This window comes from Loxodonta africana, chromosome 4 (assembly GCF_030014295.1).
Source record: "Loxodonta africana isolate mLoxAfr1 chromosome 4, mLoxAfr1.hap2, whole genome shotgun sequence".
Taxonomy (NCBI): domain Eukaryota; kingdom Metazoa; phylum Chordata; class Mammalia; order Proboscidea; family Elephantidae; genus Loxodonta; species Loxodonta africana.
The window spans coordinates 146,540,588-146,564,650 of record NC_087345.1 but is presented as its reverse complement, the minus strand read 5'-3'; the positions used below and the strand labels follow the sequence as shown (position 1 = coordinate 146,564,650).

At 41.5% G+C, this 24,063-nt stretch overlaps 1 protein-coding gene across 1 annotated transcript in view; it reads left to right on the top strand.

Moving 5' to 3' along the window:
• The window catches only part of ITIH5 (inter-alpha-trypsin inhibitor heavy chain 5), a 118,103-nt gene extending 95,234 nt beyond the window's left edge, over positions 1 to 22,869 (top strand). Inside the window, exons 11-14 of the mRNA XM_010590891.3 lie at positions 930 to 983; positions 5,432 to 5,548; positions 14,223 to 14,600; positions 15,907 to 22,869. Coding sequence (XP_010589193.2) covers positions 930 to 983; positions 5,432 to 5,548; positions 14,223 to 14,600; positions 15,907 to 16,208 — 851 coding nt within the window. The 3' untranslated portion in view covers positions 16,209 to 22,869. The remainder of the gene's footprint in view (positions 1 to 929; positions 984 to 5,431; positions 5,549 to 14,222; positions 14,601 to 15,906) is intronic.
• Positions 22,870 to 24,063: the final 1,194 nt, after the last annotated feature.

The following is a 24,063-nucleotide window of genomic DNA, read 5'->3' as shown; positions in this document are numbered from 1 at the left end:
AATCTGTGCCACATCCAGGAAAAAAAGGCTCTTTGAATGACATGTTTATTCTATGTCAGCAGCTCAAACCTCAGTAAGCTTCGGGAGAGATCAAATGCAAATGACACGATACTCCGAGGGCCAAGAATACAAATGAAAAAATAACCAACCGATTTCTTAAAGGAGTTTTTTGAAATAAGATTTTCCTCACGCATCAGTTTGTCTTAAGAACCATCTCCATTTTTTCAAAGCTCTGATGATTTTAAAATTAAAAAAAAAAAAATTTTTTTTTGAGTGTCTGTGGCAGCTTTCACTCACTAAAGTTCATCAGAGCAGTCGTCCGGACGGAGCAATCGCTCCTCCAGCGTGGTCTGTCTGCATTCTGCTGATGTCATACTGACCAGGGACCTGGGTTGGGAAGGGGGAGCTTAAAAACACGTAGACTTTTTTGATCTTTAATTTCTGTGAGGGGCACAAACCAGTAAAGAGGACCATAATTTTGTAACTATAAATAATTTGAAGTAAAATATGAAATGTATAGAAGTAAATTTACTTCTAGATTATTCTTTAAGCTAATATTTATATGTTTGCCTGGTGCTTTATGAAGTAGGCTTATACATATCTACAGGACTGAATTATAAATGTATTTTAAGTGTGATAGAATATTTCTCCCCATCATAGGCACAGAAATCACAGAAATCACAGAAAAGAATATCTAATAAAAGAATGAAATAATTAAGCCTCCACATTTGATACCTTCACTTATATCTTGTGAGGCCAATTTCTTTCTTTAAAACACACAATGTTTTAAATATTTTTTTTATTCTTTAAATTGCTACACAAGGATCTGAAAGTTGTATTTTATTCACCCTAACCCTCTTTTGTCTGTTCCTCTCACTCATCTTCTTTAATGAATAACAGTGAGTATTATGTCCCTTTTTTTTTTTTAGGACCTGTTCTCAAGAGACCATACAACCCAAGAATTAAAATCTCTAAAACATCAGGTAAAGACAAAGATTGTAATTGTGCCAAAATTGAGAGTAAGGATTGTTTAGAAAGTAGGTAACCAGGAATTCCCTGGATCCAGTTAAGACATCAGCTCAGAGAACAAGGCTACAGGGCCTATATTTATTCAGCCCAAGCCAACAGCTTGAGGCTAATGCTAAGAACCAGGACCATCATAAAACCCTTGTATAAACACTGTGGAGATAACACGGTCCTGAGGAAGCCTGGCAATGGCACTGACAGAAGAATAGATGGATAGCAGAAACACAATTTGGTAATTACTAAGTTTAAAAGACAGTTGTTTTAGAGAGCTGAGGTATGCCCACACTTCCAGCCTCTGGTGCTACAAATATCTGTGACATGCAGAGTTGGTTGTTTTTTTTTTAATCCTTGCTTGTATGAAGAAGAACACAGCATCAGGATTGGATGAAGTCTCATTAACAGCCTTGCTTCCTGAAAGAGAAGAGGACTCGAAGCAATTACTGATGAAGATCAAAGACTACAGCCTTCAGTATGGACTACACCTCAACATAAAGAAAACCAAAATCCTCACAACAAAACCAGTAAGTAACATCATGATAAATGGAGAAAATATTGAAGTTGTCAAGGATTTCATTTTACTTGGATCCACAGTTAACGCCCATGGAAGCAGCAGTCGGGAAATCAAAAGACACATTGCATTGGGCAAATCTGCTACAAAAGACCTCTTTAAAGTGTTAAAAAGCAAAGATGTCACTTTGAGGACTAAGGTGTGCCTGACCCAAACCGTGGTGTTTTCAATCACCTCATATGCCCGTGAAAGCTGTACAATGAATAAGGAAGACCAAAGAAGAATCGAGGCATTTGTATTATGGTGTTGGTGAAGAATATTGAATATCCCATGGACTGCAGAAGAATGAACAAATCTGTCTTGGAAGAAGTACAGCCAGAATGCTTCTTAGAAGGGAGGATGGTGAGACTTCATCTCACACACTTTGGACGTGTTATCAGGAGGGACCAGTCCCTGGAGAAGGGCATTATGCTTGGTAAAGTAGAGGGCCAGAGAAAAAGAGGACGACCCTCAAGGAGATGGATTGACACAGTGGCTGCAACAGTGGGCTCAAGCATAGCAACGATTGTGAGGATGGCACAAGATTGGGCAGTGTTTTGTTCTGTTGTACACAGGGTCGCTATGAGCCAGAACAAACTTGACGGCACCTAACAACATAACAACAACAACAATCCTTGTCTTTAGGAGGGAAGAAAAGATAAAGAAAAAAGTCATAAAATTTCCTTTTGCCAGCTTCCTGGGATTATAATAAAAATCCAGTTGGAGTGAAAACACAAGGGCTGGGTTTTATTCTTAAAATATACACGTCATCCTTTGTAAGTCTTTGTTACTGCCTTTCTGCTGGTGTGCTGTACATGCAAGTTCATAAAGCCAGGGACAACGTGATTAGCTATGGAGGTGGAAACACAGTCTCCAGGGGACAGATGTACTTCCCTTTGAGCACACCCGTGTTTTATGGAATGCAAGAAAACCTTCCTCTTGGATGTACTGACTTTCAGACCCCTCCCCCTTTCTTGGAACAAGTGACATCGTTCCTTGTAAATTAGGGGTTTGGAAGACTTGAGTAGAAATGATGTGGTATGAGCACATAGAAATTCTCAGAGAACTGTCAGATAAGCTATATTCATATTGAAAGAGTGCCAGAAATATGGATGTGAACTTTTGACTCCTATAGATATCATTTTTTTCTCATCTGCAGAAGGCCAACACCATGCATTTCTGCATATGTTGACTTTGACAGTGTGCTTGAAACACTTCACAGTGAGATCAGGCAGATGCTCTCAAGGGTCCTCATGAGTGATGCTGGAGGCCGAAGAGGGTTTCCAGCAGTTAAGCCGAGGACATTAATTTGGAGTTTGAAATGACTGGATTCCTAAAAATCCAACACCTCTACAACAAAAAGATAAATAATCCATTAAAAAATGGGCAAAGGAAATGAACAGACACTTCACCAAAGAAGACATTCAAGTGGCTAACAGACACATGAGAAATGCCCAAGATCACTAGCCATTAGAGAAATGCAAATCAAAACCACAATGAGATACCATCTCACCCTGGCTGAATCAAAAAAACAGAAAATAACAAATGTTGGAGAGGCTGTGGGAAGGTTAGAGCTCTTATGCACTGCTAGTGGGAATGCAAAATGGTACAATCATTTTGGAAAACAATATAATGCATCCTTAGAAAGCTAGAAATAGAAGTACCATATGATCCAGCAATCCCACTCCTAGGAATATATCCTAGAGAAATAAGAGCCATCACAAGAATAGACATATGCACACTCATGTTCACTGCAGCATTGTTCACAATAGCAAAAGATGGAAACAACCTAGATGCCCATCAACAGATGCCCATCAACAGATGAATGGATAAACAAACTGTGGTACATACACTCAACGGAGTACTACGCAACGATAAAGAACAATGATGAATCTGTGAAGCATCTCGCAACATGAATGAATCTGGAGGGCATTACGATGAGTGAAATAAGTCAATCACAAAAGGACAAATATTATACGAGACCACTACTGTAAAAACTCATGAAAAGTTTCACACACAATAAGAATCTTTGATGATTACGAGGGAGGGAAGGGTGGGGATGGAAAAACACTAAATAGACAATAGATAAGTGGTAACTGTGGTGAAGGGTAAGACAGTGCATAATACTGGGGAAGCCAGCACAACTTGTCGAAGTTTAAAAAAAAAAGAAAAAGACTGAACTCCTCCTACCCCTGCATGCCTACCATACACATATTGTACACATAGATCCCTGAGTGGTGTGAGCAGGTTGTGCTCAGCTGCTATCCTAAACGTTGGTAGTTTGAACCCACCCAGTTGGACAGTGGAAGAAAGACCTGCAATCTGCTTCCACAAAGATTACAGCCAAGAAAACCCTATGAAACAGTTCTATTCTATAACACGTGGGGTCGCCATGAGTCAGAATCAACTTGACAGCAGTAGGTTACAAATATATTCAAAGAGGAGAGGCATCCAGAAACATGTGTTTGGTATATAAATTAGAGAGAAATGAAATCTCCAGTCTAGCAAAAGAAGAGAATCGATGTAGACTCTTGGTAAGTATTTTGTCTCTGCAATACAAGGCAAGGCTGTTCATCTTTAACAGAGGTGAAAATGAGGAGAAGGGGCAAGGAACAGGGGTCAGCTGAGCTTTGTGGACTCATCTGTGGACAAAAATTGGAGAAATAAAGCCAGTACGACCCAAAGGAAGGATTGCCGCCCTCATCACTTACTGCACTCTGACCTTCTAACCCTCACTGGACTCTTCCCTCCCTGCCCCATTGTGGTGAATACATAGGTAACCAAACATTTGCCGTCTCTACAACCTTCACTTGTACAGTTCACCAAACATTTGCCGTCTCTACAGTCTTCACTTGTACAGTTCAGTGGCATTAATTATGTTCATCCTGTTGTTCAGCCGTCACCACTAACTGTTGCTGGATTTTTCCATCACCCTTGACAGAAGCTCAGTGTCCCCTGATCCTAAGGACTCTTTATCCTTCATTTGTTTGTTGTTATTGTTGTATGCCGTTGAGTCAATCCTTATTCGTAGTGACCCCACGTGACAGAGTAGAACTGCCTCAGAGAGTGTCCTAGGCTGTAATCTTTGCAGGAGCAGATCGCCAGGTCCTTCTCCTGAGGAGCTGCTGATGGGTTCAAACTGCTGACCTTTCGGTTAGCAGCCTGGTGCTTAACTGTAAACTGGGCTGGGTTATTAGCACTGTCATGCAAGGATGGCATATAGCTGATGCTGAGAATGTTTCTGAGATAGCCCGTGGCTTCCTGGGCAAGAAGGGCCACAGCTCTTTTCACAGGAAAGGAAGGCGCCTCATTCAGATTGCTTTACTTTGGCAATTAAGGGAGAAAGCAATGATATGGCCGTTAAGAGCTCAGCTGCTAACCAAAATATCGGCAGTTTCACTCCATCAGCCACTCCTTTGGGGCAGTTCTACTCTGTCCTGTAGGGGCGCTCTGAGTTGGAATCAACTCCATGGCAGCGGATTTAGTTTTGTTATGTTTGTTGGAGAAATTTACAAAGGAAATTGAAGAACATGAACTCAGTAATTGTTGAGGGCTTAGAGCAATAACTCTTTCCTTTTTCATGCCCCTATTATCTGTCAAAGCTTAGTTGTCTATATCTAACAGAATTGTGGTGACAGGAGAATCATATTTGAATTAAGAGGACCTGCATTCAAATATTTACTTTCCCACGTGCTAACTTTGGTGAGTCATTTCACCTCGTCTTCCTGTTTTATAAACTGAGGATGTCGTCCCTACAGAACTGTTGTCAGGATTAAGTAATTAATGCGGAGAAGATACAAAACAGAAGGCACCAGTAAATGCTTTTTCTCCTTCTCTCCTTTTTTCCTGCCCTGGCAGCGGATGGAGACCCCCATTTTGTCGTGGATTTTCCCTCGAGCCAGCTCACTGTCTGCTTTAACATTGATGGACAACCTGGAGACATTCTAAGGCTAGTCTCTGATCACAGGGACTCTGGTAAGTTCTGTCCCCCCCATGGCATCTGGGCACAGGGCGAGGGCCTGCATACTTCCCCTCTGTTCTTAAGATGAATGTCCATTTGTATAAGGGGCACCCCATACATGCTTAGTGACTGTTGTCGATGATTAATTAAGGGAAGCAGCTGTGTCCTGGGCTTGGCGTCAGAAAGACATGCATTGGAATCCTGCTCAGTGACGTAACTAGTCGTGTGACCTTTGGACACACAATTCAGAAGCTTCAGTTGTTTCCCTTGTAAAATGGAGTTAATGATACTTGTTCTGTCTACCTCACAGGGCTAGTATAAAGATCAAACCAAATAACAGATATGAAATTGTTTTGTAAATACTCAGTGTTACATAAATTCATGATATATTGTTATTAGGCCTTTCTGGTTTTGAAAGTTGTAACCATGGAGAGATGCAAGAGTCCTAAACTCAACGGCTTCAGCTCCTTGATTTAGATGCAAACCCCAGATGTTAATTACACAGCTTTGTGGTCGTGCGGAGCCCTGGTGGCACAGTGGTTAAGTGTTTGGCTGCCAACCAAAAGGTCAGCAGTTGGAACTCACCAGCCACTTCTTGGAAACCCTATGAGGGTTCTGCTCTGTCCTACAGGGTCACTATGAATCAGAATCGACTCAATAGCAATGAGTTTGATTTTTGGTTTTTTGGTGTAGGGTGAACATATGTGTAAAATGGGCTCTGAACCCCTTCGATCTCTAGAGGGATTGGGTAAGAGAAATGAGTATATAAAAAGCTTTTCAAGTTAAATGGAGGTGACAGTGCCTCAGTGATGGCCATGTGGACAGCCACGCAGCTTAATTTGGTGAGGACAAGCCTTAGAGTGGACAGTCTGACATTTCTCAGTTCTGAGAAAATGGACTTCTTGGAAGGTTAGGTCACAGAGGACCGATGACAGTACTTGTGACATAATTATTTAATGTTTGATCCCAGGGTTTCTTTCCCACATTGTTCTCTTACTGGGCTGTCTAGCCTCAGAGCTAAATCTCTACTTATTTCTAATTTCAAAGGGATCAGGAGTGAGGTAGGGCCCTAACTGTATCCCACCCCCTTAGGAGCTGTTCCCATGGTCTCTTTATTCAACTCCGTGTGCCTGATGGGAAGCTCAGCCAGAAGATGCTTGGCCTCTAGAGGCTGAAGAGCCCAGGCTCTGCCCATGCTGTAATTACTCCTCTTCCCCTGACCCTTTGCCCCAGTGAAGGCAGTGTTCCTCTGGAATATCTAAGAAGTTGCCAGTCAAGACTTATTGGGAAGATTATCCCCAAAGGAGAGAAAGAGTCAGTTATACAGCAGTATTATATTATCGCAGATTGCCTCTGTCTTTTGTGAGAGCAGAACACATTTAGCATGCACACCTAATTCAGCCCTCAGCCTTTCATGTGGATTTGCCATCTGTTTGCTCTTCAACTGGACAGCATGGGAGCCTATGCTGGGGTCTGGCTCACAGGCCTTGCCAAGTCTAGAGAAGAAGCTGCATTTGTGTTGATGGTAATGAATGGAAAAGAAAGGAGTTGTATTTGATTGCACTTCTCAGCTGACACATAGTTACCTGCTAGGATTCTCACAACAATTAGGTAGGTGTTATATCCCCCATTTTACAGATGAGGAAACTGAGGCCCAGTTTTTTTTAAGTGACTTACCCAGGGATGCATACCTAGTAAGTTGAAGATGTTGTAGGTTTTGTTTTATTTTTATAATAGACTTATGTTTTAGAGCAGTTTTAGGCTTATAGAAAAATTGTACAGAAAGTACAGAGTTCCCATATATTCCCTCCCCCCTGCACGTTGTTTCTTCTATTAACGTCTTGCATTCCTGTGGTACATTTGTTACAATTGATGAGCCAATATTCATACATTATTATTAACTCAAGTGAATAGTTTACATTAAAAAAAAATAGGGTTCACTTTTTGTGTAGTACAGTTCTATGGATTTGACAAATGCATAATGTCATGTGTCCACCATGACAATATCATACAGAAGAGTTTCATTGCCCTTAAAATGCCCTGTGCTCTACCTGTTTATCCCTCCCTCCCTCCCTTCACCTGTACTCCTGGCAGCCACTGATCTTTTCACTGTCCCTGTAGTTTTGCCTTCCCCAGAATGTCATATAGTTGGAATCATACAATATAGCTTTTTCAGACTGGCTCCTTTCACTTGTTGCTGTTGTTAGATGCCGTCGAGTTGATTCCGACTCGTAGCAACCCTGTATACTACAGAACGAAACACTGCCCAGTCCTGTGCCATCCACACAATCTTTGTTATACTTGAGCCCATTGTTGCAGCCACTGTGTCAGTCCATCTCCTTGAGGGTCTTCCTCTTTTTCTCTGGCCCTCTACTTTACAAAGCATGATGTCCTTATCCAGGGACTGATCGCTCATGATAATATGACCGACGTAAGTGAGACATCGTCTCGCCATCCCTGCTTCCAAGGAACACTCTGGTTGTACTTCTTCCAAGACAGATTTGTCCATTCTTTTGGTATACTCAATGTTCTTTGCCAACACAATTCAAAGGCATCAATTCTTCTGTGATCTTTCCTATTCATCGTCCAACTTTCTCATGCAATTTCGCAATTGAAAACTCCAGAGCTTGGGTCAGACACACCTTAGTCTTCAAGGTGATATCTTTGCTTTTCCACACTTTAAAGAGTTCTTTTGCAGTAGATTTGCGCAATGCAACACATCTTTTGATTTCTTGACTGCTGCTTCCATGGCTGTGGATTGTGGATCCAAGTAAAATGAAATCCTTGACAACTTCAATCTTTTCTCCATTTATCATGATGTTGCTTATTGGTCCAGTTGTGAAGATTTTTGTTTTCTTTTATGTTGAGGTGTAATCCATACTGAAGGCTGTGGTCTTTGATCTTCATCAGGAAGTGTGTCAAGTCCTCTTCACTTTCCAGCAAACAAGGTTGTGTCATCTGCATAATGCAGGTTGTTAATCAGTCTTCCTCCAATCCTGATGCCCAGTTCTTCTTCATATAGTCCAGCTTCTCGGACTGTTGGCTCAGCATACAGATTGAATAGGTATGGTGAAAGGATACAGCCCTGATGCACACCTTTCCTGACTTTAAACCACACAGTATCCCCTTGTTCTCTTTGAATGACTACCTCTTATCTATGTACAGGTTCCTCATGAGCACAATTAAGTGTTCTGGAATTCCCATTCTTCGCAATGTTATCCGTAATTTATTATGATCCACACAGTCGAATGCCTTTGCATAGTCGATAAAACACAGGCAAACACCTTTCTGATATTATCTGCTTTCAGCCAGGATCCATCTCACATCCGCAATGATATCCCTCGTTCTACATCCTCTTCTGAATCCAGCTTGAATGTCTGGCAGTTCCCTGCCAACATAATGCTGCAGTCACTTTTGAATGATCTTCAGCAAAATTTTACTTGCATGTGATATTAATGATATTGTTTGATAATTTCCTCATTCCGTTGGATAACCTTTCTTGGGCAGAGGCATAAATATGGATCTCTTCCAGTTGGTTGGCCAGGTAGCTGTCTTCCAAATTTCTTGGGATAGACGAGTGAGCACTTCCAGCGCTGCATCCATTTGTTGAAACATCTCAGTTGGTATCCTGTCAGTTCCTGGATCCTTGTTTTTGGCCAAATGCCTTCAGTGTAGCTTCAACTTCTTCCATTAGTACCATCGGTTCCTGATCATATGCTACCTCCTGAAATGGTTGAACATTGACCAGTTCTTTTTGGAATAGTGACTCTGTGTGTTCCTTCCATTTTCTTTTGATGCTTCCTGCATCGTTTAGTATTTTCCCTATAGAACCCTTCACTATTGCAACTCAAGGCTTGAATTTTTTTCTTCAGTTCTTTCAGCGTGGGAAATGGGGAGTGTGTTCTTCTCTTTTGGTTTTCTATTTCCAGGTCTTTGCACCTGTCATTATAATACTTTACTTTGTCTTCTCAAACTTTGAAATCTGTTCAGCTCTTTTACTTCATCATTTCTTCCTTTTGCTTTACCTATTCAATGTTCAAGAGCAAGGTTCAGAGTCTCTTCTGACATCCATCTTGGTCTTTTCTTTCTTTCTTGTCTTTTTAATGAACTCTCGCTTTCTTCATTTATGATGTCCTTGATGTTATTCCACAACTCGTCTGGTCTTCGGTCATTTGTGTTCAATGCATCAGATCTATTCTTGAGATGGTCTCTAAATTCAGGTGGCAAGGTTGTACTTTGGCTCTTGTGGACTTGTTCTAATTTTCTTCAGTTTCAACTTGAGCTTGCATAGGAGTAATTGAAGTTCTGTTCCACAGTCGGCCCTGACCTTGTTCTGACTGATGATATTATGCTTTTCCATCTTCTCTTTCGACAGATTTAGTCTATTTGATTCCTGTGTATTCCATCTGGCAAGATCCACCTTTATAGTCAGCATTTATGTTGGTGAAAAAAGGTATTTGCAATGAAGAAGTTGTTGGTCTGGCAAAATTCTATCATGCGATCACTGGCATTGTTTCTGTCACCAAGGCCATATTTTCCGACTACCCAATCACCAGTAATTATCAGTGCATCCTGATTACACGTTTGATCAATTTCTGACTGCAGAGTTGGCAAAAATCTTCAATTTGTTGTGGTGTGTAAGGTGTGTAAATTTGAATAAAAGTCGTATTAACTGGTCTTCCTTGTAGGCATATGAATATCTGACCACTGACAATGTTGTACTTCAGGATAGATCTTGAAATGTTCTTTTTGACGAGTGCAATGCCATTTCTCTTCAATTTGTCATTCCCAGCAGAGTAGACCATATGATTGTCTGATTCAAAATGGCTAACACCAGTCCATTTCAGCTCGCTAATGCCTAGGATGTTGATGTCTATGCATTCCATTTCATTTTTGATGATTTCCAATTTTTCTAGATTAATACTTCGTACATTCCACATTCTGAGTATAAATGGATGTTTACAGCTGTTTCTTCTCATTTTGACTCTAGCCACATCAGCAAATGAAGGTCCCAAAAGTTGATTCCATCCACATCATTAAGTTCGACTCTCCTTTGAGGAGGCAGCTCTCCCTAGTCATATTTTGAGTGCCTTCCAACCTCAGGGGTTCATCTTCCGGCACTCTATCAGACAGTGTTCCGCTGCTATTCATAAGGTTTTCACTGGATAATTCTTTTCAAAAGTAGACTGCTAGGTCTTTCTCCCTAGTCTGTCAGCTCAGCTGAAACCTGTCTACCATGGGTGACCCTGCTTGTATTTGAATTCCAGTGGCACAGCCTCCAGCATCACAGCAACACGCAAGCCCCCACGGTACGAAAAACTGACAGACACATGAGGGACTTCACTTAGCGATATGCATTTAAAGTTCCACCATGTCTTTTCATAGCTTGACAGCTCACTTTTTATCTATGAATAAAACTTGATTGTATGGATGTAGCAGTTTATTTATCCACTTACCTATTGAAGGATAGTTTGGTTGCTTCCACTTTGGAGCAATTATGAATAAAGCTGCTATAGGCATTTGTGTGCAGGCTTTTATATGTGGTCATATGTTTACATCTCATTTGGGCAAGTACTTAGAAGTGTGATTGCTGGATCGAATGGTAAGCCTATGTTTAGCTTTGTAAGAAACTGCCAAACTGTCTTCTAAAGTAGGCTGTACCATTTTCCATTCCCACCAACAGTGAGAGAGTTCCTGTTGGTCTACATCCTTGTCAGCATTTGGTGTTGTCAGTGTTTCGGATTTTAGCCATTCTAACAGATGTGTAGTGGTATCTCATGTTTTTTGATTTTCAATTCCCTAATGACATATGGAAACTGTGGTGGCATAGTGGTTAAGTGATACAGCTGCTAACCATAAGGTCAGAAGTTTAAATCCACCAGCTGCTCCTTGGAAACCCTATGGGGCAGTTCTCCTCTGTCCTATAGGATCGCTATGAGTTGGAATCAACTCGATGGCAACGTTTTTTTTTTTTTTTAAATGACATATGGGAGACCCTGGGTGGTGCAAACACATTCATCTGCTAAGCAAAAGGTTGGCAGTTCAAATCCACCCAGAAGTGCTTTGGAAGAAAGGCCTGCTGATCTACTTCCAAAAAAATCAGCCACAGATAACCCTATGGACTACAGTTCTATTCTGACACACATGGGGTCACCATGAGTTGGAATCAACTTGATGGCAACTGGTAATGACATACAGGGTATTTGTGGTTCAGTAATAGAATTTGCACCTTCTTTGTGGGAGACCTAGGTTTGATTCCCAGCCAGTGCACCTCATGTACAGCAACTGCCCATCTGTCAGTAGAGGCTTGTGTGTTGCCATGATGCTTAACAGGTTTCAGCAGAGCTTCCAGACTAAGACAGACTAGGAAGAAAGGTCTGGCAACCAACTTCCAAAACTCAGCCAGCGAAAACCCTATGGATCACAATGGTCCAATCCACAATCCATCATGGGGATGGTGCAAGACTGAGCAACATTTTGTTCCATTGTACATGGAGTTGCCATGAGTCAGTGGGTGACTTGATGGCAGCTAACAACAATACAACAATGACATATGATGATGAGCATTTTTTTACATGCCTATTTGCCGTCTGTATATCTTCTTTGGTGAAGTTTCTGTTCAGACCTTTTGCCCATTTTGTAATTGGGTTGTTTGTTGACTTATCATTGAATTTTAAGAGTTCTTTGCATATCTTGGATATTAGTCCTTTATCAAATGCATGCTTTGCAAATAGTTTCTCCCAGTCTGGTTTGTCTTTTATCCTCTTAACAGTGCCTTTTGCAGAGCAGAAGTTTTTAATTTTAATGAAATCTAACTCATCATTTTTTCCCTTTATGGCTCATGCTTTTGGTGTTGCATCTAAAAAATCATCACCAAAGCCAAGATCACCTAGATTTTCTCCTGTGATGCCTTCTAAAACTTGTAGAGTCTTGGATCTTACATTTAGGCCTATGATCCATTTTGAGTCAATTTTTGTGAAAGATGGAAGGTTTGTGTCTAGATTCATTTTTTTGCATGTGGATGTCCAGTTGTTGAAGACCATTTAATTTTCTTTGCTCCTTTGCCAAAGATCAGTTAACTGTATTTGTGTGAACCTATTTCTGGGCTCTCCATTCTGTTCTACTAATCCATTTATCTGTTCTTCTCTCTATGCCTTGATGTCTTGATCACTGTAGCTTTATAGTAAGTCTTGATGTCAGGTAGTATCAGTCCTCCAGCTCTGTTCTTCAGTATTGTGCTGACTATTTTGGGTTTTCTGCTTTTCCATATAAACTTTAGAATCAGCTGGTCAATATTTGCAAAATAACTTGATGAACTTTTTATTGGGATTGCATTGAATCTGTAAATCAAGTTGGGAAGAATTGACATCATGATGATACTAAGTTTTCCTATCCATGAACATGGAATATCTCTCGATTTATTTAGCTCTTCTTTGATTTCTTTCATCAGAGTTCTGTAGTTTTCCTCATATAGGCCTTGTACATGTTTTGTTAGATTTATGCCTAAGTATTTTGTTGTGTTAATATTGATGATGTTGTGTTTTTAATTCCAATTGTTCATTTCTGGTATGTAAGAAGGGTACTGACCTTTGTATATTAATCTTGTATCCTGATATCTTGCTATATATAACCACCTTTTAGTTCCAGGAGTTGTTTTGTTGATTCTTTAGGATTTTCTACATAGACAATCATATCTTCTGTGAAAAGAGACAATTTTATTTCTTCCTTCTCAATCTGTATACCTTTTATTTCCTTTTCTTGTCTAATTGCAATATCTAGGACTTCCAGTGCAATATTGAATGGCAGTAGTGAGAGGAGATGTCTTTATCTTAGGGGGAAAGCGTCAAGTTCTTCCGGTTAAGTATGATGTTAGCTGTAGATTTTTTTGTACGTGTTCTTTATCAAGTTGAGGAGGTTCCCCTAGGTTCCTAGTTGCTGAGAGTTTTTACCATGAGTGGGTATTGGATCTTGTCACATGCTTTTTCTACATCAATTGGTACAATTATATACTTCTCTTCTTTAGATCTTGATTTTTTTGGACTCAAAAAATTCTGGTCTTTCCATTGTACCACACTGCTCAATGGCATCATAGGATCTCCATATTAGGATCAGTGACAACTGGTAGATGCAAAATACATGTCAGGGCCACACAAGGCTTTTTGTCACTATGACCAGACACTGGAATGAAAGCAAACAAACATGTAAACCCCCTTCTAATGATACCTTGATCCAAATCTACATCATTCTCTCTGTCCCCCCCCCAAGATACTGGTCAAGCATGGGTGAAAATTGATTAATAACTTCATTCATTCAATCATTCATTCACTCATCTAGTAAGCACTTCTATATGTGAATCAGTGTTACAAAGATAAGCCCAGTATCAAAACCAAACCCGTTGCTGTCAAGTTGATTCCAACTCATAGCGACCCCATGTGTTACAGAACAGAACTGCTCCATAGGATTTTCTTGGCTGTAATCTTTATGAAAGCAGATCACCAGGGCATTCTTCCATGGTGCCACTGGGTAGGTTTGAACTGCCAACCTTTAGGTTAATAGTCAAGCGCAAAACATTTCCAACACTCAGTGATCTGATAAGCCCGAGGAAGGAAATTCTGATTAGAGATGACTTTTAGCATAAAAGTAAGGACGGTTTTTCTAATCGTTGTTTTCCTCCCCTCTGCCTTTGAGGTGTGACAGTGAATGGAGAGTTAATCGGGGCCCCTGCTCCTCCAAATGGCCACAAGAAACAGCGCACTTACTTCCACACCATCACCATCCTTGTCAATAAGCCTGAGAGATCTTATCTGGAAATCACACCAAAAAGAGTCATCTTGGATGGTGGGGACAGGCTGGTCCTCCCTTGCAACCAGAGCGTGGTGGTGGGGAGTCGGGGGCTGGAGGTATCAGTATCTGCCAACGCCAATGTCACCGTCACCATCCAGGGCACCATTGCCTTTGTCATCCTCATTCACCTCTACAAAAAGCCAGCATCCTACCAGCGAAACCACCTGGGCTTCTACATCTCCAACAGCAAAGGCCTTTCCAGTTACTGCCATGGACTATTAGGTAAGCAGCTACTCTCTTATTCACATTGAGTTTAGAGGATAGGATTAAATACCCCACAGTGAAGCTGATATTGCCAATATCTTTAGCTTGATTGGGAAATTCACTAGGAATCTATGTGTGTGCCTGAGAGATATAAAGCAGATTTCTTGTTTCCCGATGACTTTCTTGGAATAGGAATGGGCTTTATAAACCAGGTCTCACTAGCGTTCTGGGAAAGCAAGCAAAGAAATTGAGAGCTTTCATCTTAATGTCTGGTTCTTTACCACTCAGCAAGAAGATACAAATAAAGAGCAGACCACAGCCCAGCACCAAGCACAGGAAACATATTCCTTCCATAGGGGTCATCCATATTGGTACAAGTAGCAGGCAGTCCACACTGACGAGCTTTCTTCAACGTGCAATTTCTCCTGAGCCCCTTGCCCAAAACTAGAGAGCAAGCCCTTGCCAGGGCTCAGCTTAGAAGGCAGGATTCCCTGGCTCTTGAGCTGGAAGCGTCTATGTAGAGCCTGACTATGAAACGCGAGCTTCTTCTCACAGATGCAGGTCTGTGTTCCTTTGGCCTTAGCAGTGCCCTCACTTGACCTTTAGAACTTTGATTTTGAGTATCAGCAGTAATGCTCTCCACTCCCCTACCCTAGTGTATCCACTAAATGATAGTACATAGGCAAACCTATAAGCAGGGAGGACAGAGGGGAAGACCTGACCTTACTTCTCTGTTTATCGGCTCCTGTTTTGTCCTCCCAACTTAGTAGGAGACTGTGGTTATCTCTGTTTGTTAGGTAGGCAACTTTCCAGTGTTAGTCACTGGGCAGCTTCCAGAAATGGCTGGCCATTATGAATAAAACCTGAACTCTCTTCTCTCCAAAACCCAATTGCCGTCAAGTCGATTTTGACTCATAGTGACCTTGTAGTATAGAGTAGAACTGCCCCGTAGGGTTTCCAAGGCTGTAATCTACGGAAGCAGACTGCCATGTCTTTCTCCCATGGAACAGCTGGAAGGTTCAAACTGCTGACCTTTTGGTCAGCAGCCAAGCGCTTAACCACTGCACCAACAGGACTCCTCCTTTCCTCTCCAGTACCCCCCAAAACACATGTGATGTCACTGACACTGGGAAATCTGCGAATACCTTCTGGGAGAGTCCAGCCTTGCATTGTGGTCAATTAAAAACCCTCCCACCACTGTATAATTAATTCTCACCTTCCTCTGTGCATTTCCTCATTACCAGGGGCCTGAATTGAAGTCAGATTTCAAAACGGTGTTGTCTGCCTTAGACTTAGACCTGATGCTTTTTTTTTGTCCTCCCAGGTCAGTTCCTGAACCAGGATGCTAAACTCACAGAGGAGCCTGCAGGGCTCAGCAAGAATCTTACTGATCCTCCACTCCCTCAGGCAGACAAAAGGTCTGAGACTGTCCTAAAGGTGAAAGGGCACCGAGTCCCAGTGGTCTGGAAACAAAGAAAGATCTACAATGGGGAAGAGGAAATAGACTGCTGGTTTGCCAAGAACAATGCTGCCAAACTGATTGATGGGGAATATAAAGATTACCTGGCATCTCATCCGTTTGACACAGAGACTACATTTGGCCTGGGAATACCCAGGGGACTCTGAAGCTAGTGGCCTTAAATATAGAGTGCATGACAGGGAAATGGTCTGGGGACACCGTAGTGCAGCTCTTCTTGTTGCTTGTACATGCCTCATTCTTGGCAATTAGCTGCACTCCATAATCTATCCCCATGGAGTGTGGGTCCAATGTCTGCTTGAGCAAAGGGTAGGAGCAGGAAGCTTGTGTGAGACTTACTTCCTCCTACTTCCTTTTCCTGCCTTCCTCCTTCCTATCTACAGTAGAGAAACCCTATGTCTTATACCAACTGGCATGTCCTTCTCATAGCCTACCGTAAGGTAACCCATCTGATGAAGGAAGATTGCCATGAGATTTTTTTTTCTGTGGAAAGGGCCAAGTTTGGGCACCCTGCTTTTTGCCTTATACTAATGCTTAGGAATCTCTGCGTTCTCCAGAGGTTTGGCCAACCTTTGCCTCAAAAAAAACAAACCAAACCTGTTGCCATAGAGTTGATTCTGACTCATAGCGACCGTATAGGACAGAGTAGAACTGTCCCATAGAGTTTCCAAGGAGCACCTGGTAGATTCTAACTGCCAGCCTTGATGGGTAGCAGCCGTAGCTCTTAACCACTGCACCACCAGGGTTTCAAGGGAACCTCTAATTGAGCCCAGGCTGTAGGTGGTGCAAATGGCAGAGAGATTTGATCACTGTTTTCTTAGGAGAGGATTTTCTTCTGCTGTGATATCTTGCCCTTAAAATTTAGTTTTCATTAAAATAAATTGGAAACAGAAATCCATATCCTAGATACTGATAACCTTCTAATGGACTTTGTAAACCACTGGACTTTGCTAGTGGAGGGCCTCTGTATTCCAGTAAGCCAAGTACTTTAATAATGCCAAGTGGCTGTTTTTTACTGGCCTGTGTGGGTGCTGGAGGGCTGGTCAAGTAAATGAATGCTGTATCTTTTACTTGGAGCTGTTCAGGCTTTGTCATAATTCCTGCATCGTTTTGCTTGCAGTCCTCCAGGAGGTGGGACAGGGACTGGGAGGGAGAGAGCTATTGGCTCAGCCATAGGGATCAACTTGTACATTCGCAGCAGGAAAAGTGTATATTCTACAAAATCTAAAAAGACCTTCCACACCTCAGAAAGGCCAAAGCCAGGAAATCAGCATGAGTGAGGGTCTTTGGTTTCAGAGCTTGGACAAACCCGGTCCTATAAAGAAAAGGTTAAAATCACGGGGACTTGAAAAGTCAATAAATGTCACGCTTCTCATTCTGAGCACCTCTCTGAAGCCCGTTCATATTATCACAGGGAAGTGAGCCTGCTGATGCAATCGACACCTCCTTTTCACCTCCTGGATAGTTGGTCTGTGGGTCTTCTCAGGGCTCTGATCTGAGGGAGGGGCATGGTTGGGATGCAGACTGACACAGGTGAAAGGGCACTGGAGCCAAAGAAAAGAGAAATCAAGATTTTGGTCAGAGAAATACAATATTTTGATGTGGGGTTGAGTTAAAGGCTTTTGTGTTGGCCTCACAAGAGGCTTGAGGTCGGGAATGAAGCCAAGGCAGCCTTTGCATGAAACGGGAAAGCAGATTTAGCACCTGGGGAGAAGTCAGGGCTGAGAAACTTGTTTATCATATTTACCTTCCCGTGGGAGACATCTGGGCAGCAGAATGACATCCACATGTTCCTGTTGGACCCAGGCGGCTTTGGGAGAGTAAGCTAGTGCTGGGTGACTTGACAGTCCTGTCTCAGAGTCTCTCTCTCTGTCTCTCTGTTTCATGAACCTACCAGACTACGGCCTCATCAGTCATAGCTGGCAACAGATGCCCTGGCCTGTCAGCTGTGCCATGGATTTACTCCCATCTCCCCAGACTCAGCTGGCTGCTCTCATGCTGGAGACTGCTGAAGGATACTTACGTATTTTGGAACTAAGAGAAAGAGGAGGAATATGAGCCAGGGCTAGCCAGTGCCAGGGACGCTCCGTGGGGACCCTCCTAGTCTGTAAATCTGTGTCCCAGCTGGGTAGCATCCCTTGAGCTGAGAGGCTCAGCCCACAGTATAGCACCTGGAGCAGGTGTAGGTGGTTTATTATTCCAGGTATAGGTGCCAACACTCTGGAGGAGCGTATTACTAAGCAATACCAGTTGCTGCTGCTTCTGCGTTTACCTTATCTAAGAGCAAAGAAAAATATTCCAATGGGCTACCCATTGCTTACTCCCCTAGTCAGAAAATAAAATAATAATGATTAAAAAGAGTATCAAGGTTGAACTTTTAATGTTTTTACTTTAGACAAATATTACTTTTCTCTCTCCTCCCATGTTCCACAGCAGCTTTAAAGCCAAGAGCAAAGACTAGTTGTGTATCTCTCTCCTTACCATAAAAGGAATTTGCCATTAGATTTCTGTTTTAGCCAGACACTGATTATCTGTGAGCCTGAAATCCCGTACCAGTGTTAGGCTTTGCCAGTTGCCATTGAGTTGATTCCCATTCCTGGTGACCCCATGTGTGTCAGAGTACAACTACGCTCCGTAGGCTTTCAATGGCTGATTTTTGGGAAGCTGATGCCGGCCTTTCTTCTAAAGTACCTCTGAATGGATTTGAACCTCCAAATTTTCCGTTTTTAGCTGAGTGCTTAACTGTTTGCGCCATTCAGGGTTCCTCAGTGTTAGATTTCGGACCCTTTAATTTGATTGAAATACACAGCATTTTTTGTTTACCGCAAGTGACAGCCTTGGGAACGCTATGGGGCAGTTCTGCTATGTCCTGTAGGGTCACTGTAAGTTGAAATTTGACTCAACGACAATGGGTTTGGTTTTGGTTGTGATTAGCAAGTCATGTAAAGTAAATGCCGAGTAAAGGAGGAATTCTCCTCTCAGTTGGGGAAACTGAGGCAGAATACAGTTGAGTGATTTTTCTCAAGTTATATCAAAGATTTAGTGCAGGGCCAGGCTCAACCGCCAGAATTCATCTTGTTAGCTTTGACACCGTCTCACCACGCGGAGAGTTCTTTTTCTGAGAATTTGCAAGTAAGGGGAGTTACTAAATGAGTGTCTTCACAACATCGAGAAATACGTTGCAGTTAAAGGAAATAAATATTGCCATTATAATACTTAATAAGTCATCATAACTGGCTAACTGGGACTTTGAGCAAGTCACCATCCCTGGGTTCCAATCCCCTCCTTCATTAGAAAAAGGAAGACATTTGAATGGTCACCTTTAAGATTCTTCTGATTTAAAGTTTTATATTTCCCAAAATAAAAATGAAGAACCTCAGACTGAAAGGTCTCTACCTGCCAGTGGTAGGTGCTTTGTTTTCCCCTCTTTGACTTTTTAATGAATTACTGCTTCAGGCTAGAGGGGGTGGGCGTTTGGAAGGATAAACCATCTGGCGCTCCATCAGAGCCAGCTGGCTAAGCTCAGGATGCAGGGTGCCTGGGAGTCAGAAAGAGCAGCTCTTTGTTCCTAACAGGTGTAACATTAAATGTTTAATTGAATCACCCATCTTCATAGGTGGATTAGGGATAAGGTTCATCCCTTCAAGTTTATCTCTTGACTATACTGAATCATTAGAAATACAAATTACTTTTCCTTTCATCAAACTGTCCAGAATGTATACAATGTTGTTTTTAAAAGATGAAGGATTTTTGAAACCATGTGAACATGACCCAGCTAAGTAAACATAAAATAAAATGACACAACTAAGCTAATACCTAGAAATGAAACTTTAAATATTTTAGTCAGTTTTAAATAAATAGGATACAAGTAGCCCACATTCAAGAGAGATCTTTCCTAAACAAAAATTTGTAGGAGAATGACATCTAAAAACAAACAACATATTGGTATGTTTATTTTTTTTTTCAGGGAAAATCAGATTCGGGGTTGTAGACACTAAAACTTGATTCTAACTGAACTGCTTGTTTACAGGAATTTCTGAATTGTTTTTTTTATGAACTGATATGTACATGGAGTAGAGACACCAGAAGGATAATGTTAAAATATTATATTTACTCGAAAGGATGACAAATTTACAGCAGCCATTCCTGAGCTCTTACAAAACTGTCAAATCCATGGAAGTCTCTCATACCTCTCTGTTCATTACTGCCTGCGGACTCTGGGATCCCGTAGCTTTTATCACCTTCATATTGGAAACCTTGATAGTGCAGTGGTTAAGAGGTTGGCTGCTAACCAAAAGGCCGGCAGTTAAACTCCACCAGGTGCTCCTTGGAAACTCTGTGGGGTGGTTCTACTGTGGCCAATAGAGTCCCTATGAATTGTAATCGACTCAACAGCAATGGGTTTGGTTTGGTACTGGGAGTTTTAGTTTCCCAGGGCTGCCATAACAAAATACCAAAAAGGAGGTGACTTTAAAGAATAGAAATTTATTTTCTAACAGTTCTGGAAGCTAGAGGTGTGAACTCAGGATTGACAAGGCTATGTTCTCTCTCTGTTGGCTCTAGAAGATTCTTTCATGTCTCTTTCAGTTTCTGGTAGCCCCCGGTGTTTCTTGGTGTTCCTTGTCATATAGATGGATTCCCATTTGCTGTCTCCCCTCTGTGGGTGTGACTTTTTCCAGTCTGCCCTTTTCTAAGATGCCACTCAGACGAGATTAGTAGTAGGACCCACCCTACACCAACATAAAGCCAAACCTGTTGCCATTGAGTCAATTCTGATTCATGGCAACTCTATAGACAGAGTAGAACTATCCCATAGGGTTTCTAAGGAGCGGCTGGTGGATTCAAACAGCCGATCTTTTGGTTACCAGCCTGAACTCTTAACCACTGGGCCACCAGGGCTCCTACACCAGTATAACTTTTAACTGATAACATCTGCAAAGAAAAATCCTGTTTCCAAACAAGGTCATATTTACCAGGAGAGGGGTTAAGTCTTTAAGATATCTATACAATTCCATCTGTATCATTGGGTCACTTATTTGCACAAGCTTTGACCAGCATCCTGCTTGGTACTTGCATTTGGCTAAGGGTCATTTTCCCCCTCAAATAGCATTTCTAGCTTGTGGTTCTGGCATTTTCCCCTCCAGTCCTGAGTGATCCTGCTGGATCTTGTTCAGATTCAGATTCATCTATATTAAATTCTAAATGGAGCAACACCTGATTGGAACCAAGACAGACACAGAACACAGAACTAGTCAACTGTATTGAAGAGAAAACAAGCAAACAATTGACGTCAAGGACAAAAAGTCAACCTCTCTGAGCTCTGGTTTCTCTATAAAATGAAGGGATTGGAATAATTTCTAAAGTCTTATGAGCTTCCTTCAGGTGAGTATACTTCCTGAACTTCCAAATAATAGATACAAGATTATTCATTCAGTTACTCCAAGATATTTTGAGCTCTAGGACATCAGGCTCAAGAATCAGAGGAAAATAAACACAGTTCATGCCCACGTGGAGTTCACAGTTTAGAACAGGAGATGGAAAAAATTACCAAGATTGAAAAAGTGTGATAAATACTACAAGAGGATTTGGGGGGGGAGGGGGGGGCTGTTATCTGAACACAGATGAGGGAGAACCAAGAAGGAAAGAAGGAGGTCAGGAAATCATTTCAAAGACAGAGCGTTAACCTTCAAGGAAGAAGAGCAAATACAGAGGCAACCACTTAAAATATTCTTTACTATGATGTTAGGCAATGGGAAACATCCTCCAACTGAAGCAATCTTATTCCATTTGCTTTCAAGCACAGCACTGTTGATGCAGTGGTTACTGAGAACTTGGATACCACTTGGTGGAATCCTAGGTTCCTTAACTCGCTTGACCCTGTGCCAGATGGGTCTCCACCCTTGTATCTATATCACCTGTTTCCTTCACTTCTGCTCCCAAGATACATCAAATTCCTTGGAAAAATCACAGAACTCTAAGGTGAGCCCATTCAACCAATAGGCTCCTGTGGCATTTAGCAAAACTGAAATCATTGGCTTTTATTTAAGTGTGTTTTCCTCAATGTCTATTTCAAGCCTCCATTCTACTTCACCTTTTTAGGCTTTCCACAGTAACTTTGCCTCCTATCTTGCTGAGGAAACTGAAGAAGGAGCTGCCTCATTTATTCTTTCTCATATTAAAAAGTGACTGTATCTTCACATGGCTCTGTCATTTTGATATCTCCCTTTCATCCAAGTACAACTTTGTTTACCTGAATTCCAGACCCCATTCATTCTCATTTTCTCTGGATAGTTGCTCAATTATTCCCTTTCTTTTTAGAACCTCCAGACCAGCTTCTTCCTTCTTGATTTCCAGTATCACTCCAAGAGTCTCTTCTATTCTGAAATGATTGTCTCTTGATTGCTCTCCCTTGAGGCTTCTATCTTCTCTTTCATTTCGATGTCAGGCTTGCTCTGGTGGCTGGTATTCGAAACCTCATTTTTTCTCCTCTTAGTTGCTCAACTCTTCAGATTCAGCTCTGTCTTTGCCACATTAGTGGAACTGACTCTCAGATGAGACATTACCATTCCCAATGTACAAATCCAGCTCTCAGTGACCTCAACCTCTGTGGCAAGACTCTGTTGGCCTCTTCTCCTTTCTTGAAATCCTGACATCCCTTTGCTTCTTTTATGTGATTTTGACCTTTCCTAGCCTTCTTTACTGAAACTTGTACTAACCCGTGGGTTACCCTAAGGTTTACTCTTGGTCCTCTGTACTTTCTTCTCTGCATTCTCTCCCCTTTCCTGGCTCATCCTCTTCATGGCTTCAGCATTTGCCTCTACATAGAGGAATCCTACATATAAATCTGCAGTATTGGCCTCTCTCTGAGGTCATTTCCCTTTAGTTACTCTGGCTTCACCTCAAACTCAGGAACAAAAGCAAACTTTCCATCCTCAAAGTGTCTGTTTATATTATAGGTATTTGGGATTGGGAATATGGGAAGATGGGAACGGAAGGTTCCAGCCTCCCATCCTTTTCTATTTGAGATGTTGCAAATAAAGGTAGGAACATAGATATATGCTGGTTGCATTTCATAGGAGGTCAGCTCAAAATTAATTTTTATATTGACACAGTGTTCTTCCTGAAAATTCTCTGTTAATCATATTGTTTTTTCAAAACAGCAGCTGTGTTTGTGCAAGAGAAGGAAGGCCTCATGTCCCTACTGCTCACTGGGAATTTTTGGTTATATAAGTTGAAAATCACATGTACTAAGTTTATTGAGATGACAAATCACTTTATTGTACTACAAGTAAAAAATTCATGATAAATACATCTTAGTCTGCTTTTTACAAAATAAAACTTATTTAAAATGTGTAAGAGCAATTTATGCATGGTATACATACACTCTTTTACCCTATGAAACTTCCACTGGGAAGTCTGCCTCCCGTTAGAATCTTTCAGCCATAAAGATAACATTATGCTCTACAAATTTTTTAAAAATAAAAGATTTGCACAGTACTTCATTCATTTTTTTTTTTTTTTCATTCTGAAAGTCCACATGGAACGTTACAGAAGCAAGCCTTTCCAGGGGAAGACAGAAACGGTTTAAAGTCTGAAGGATTGGCTCAAAAGTGAAGTGATTTGCTTTTGCAAAAGGCCAAATTAAAAAAAAGTTGCCATCTAGTAGACTCCTACTCACTGTGACACCATGTGTGTCAGAATAGAACTGTGCTCCTAGGGTTTTTAGCGGCTGATTTTTTTCAGTAGATCTCCATCCTTTTTTCCGAGGTGCCCCTGGGTGGGCTTGAACCTCCAGCCTTTTGGTTAGCAGTGTTAACCATTTGCACCACCCAGGAACTCCTGAAGAAGGCTAGAGCCTAGGAATAACGTAGAAACTAAAGTTTTTTTCTATACAACTCGTAGCCAACTATCTATTTTTTCAATCTCCTCATCCGCCTGCCTAAAAAACTAATTAGAATGTTTTAAGAATTTGTGATGAAGAAAACATAAAAATGTGTATTATTA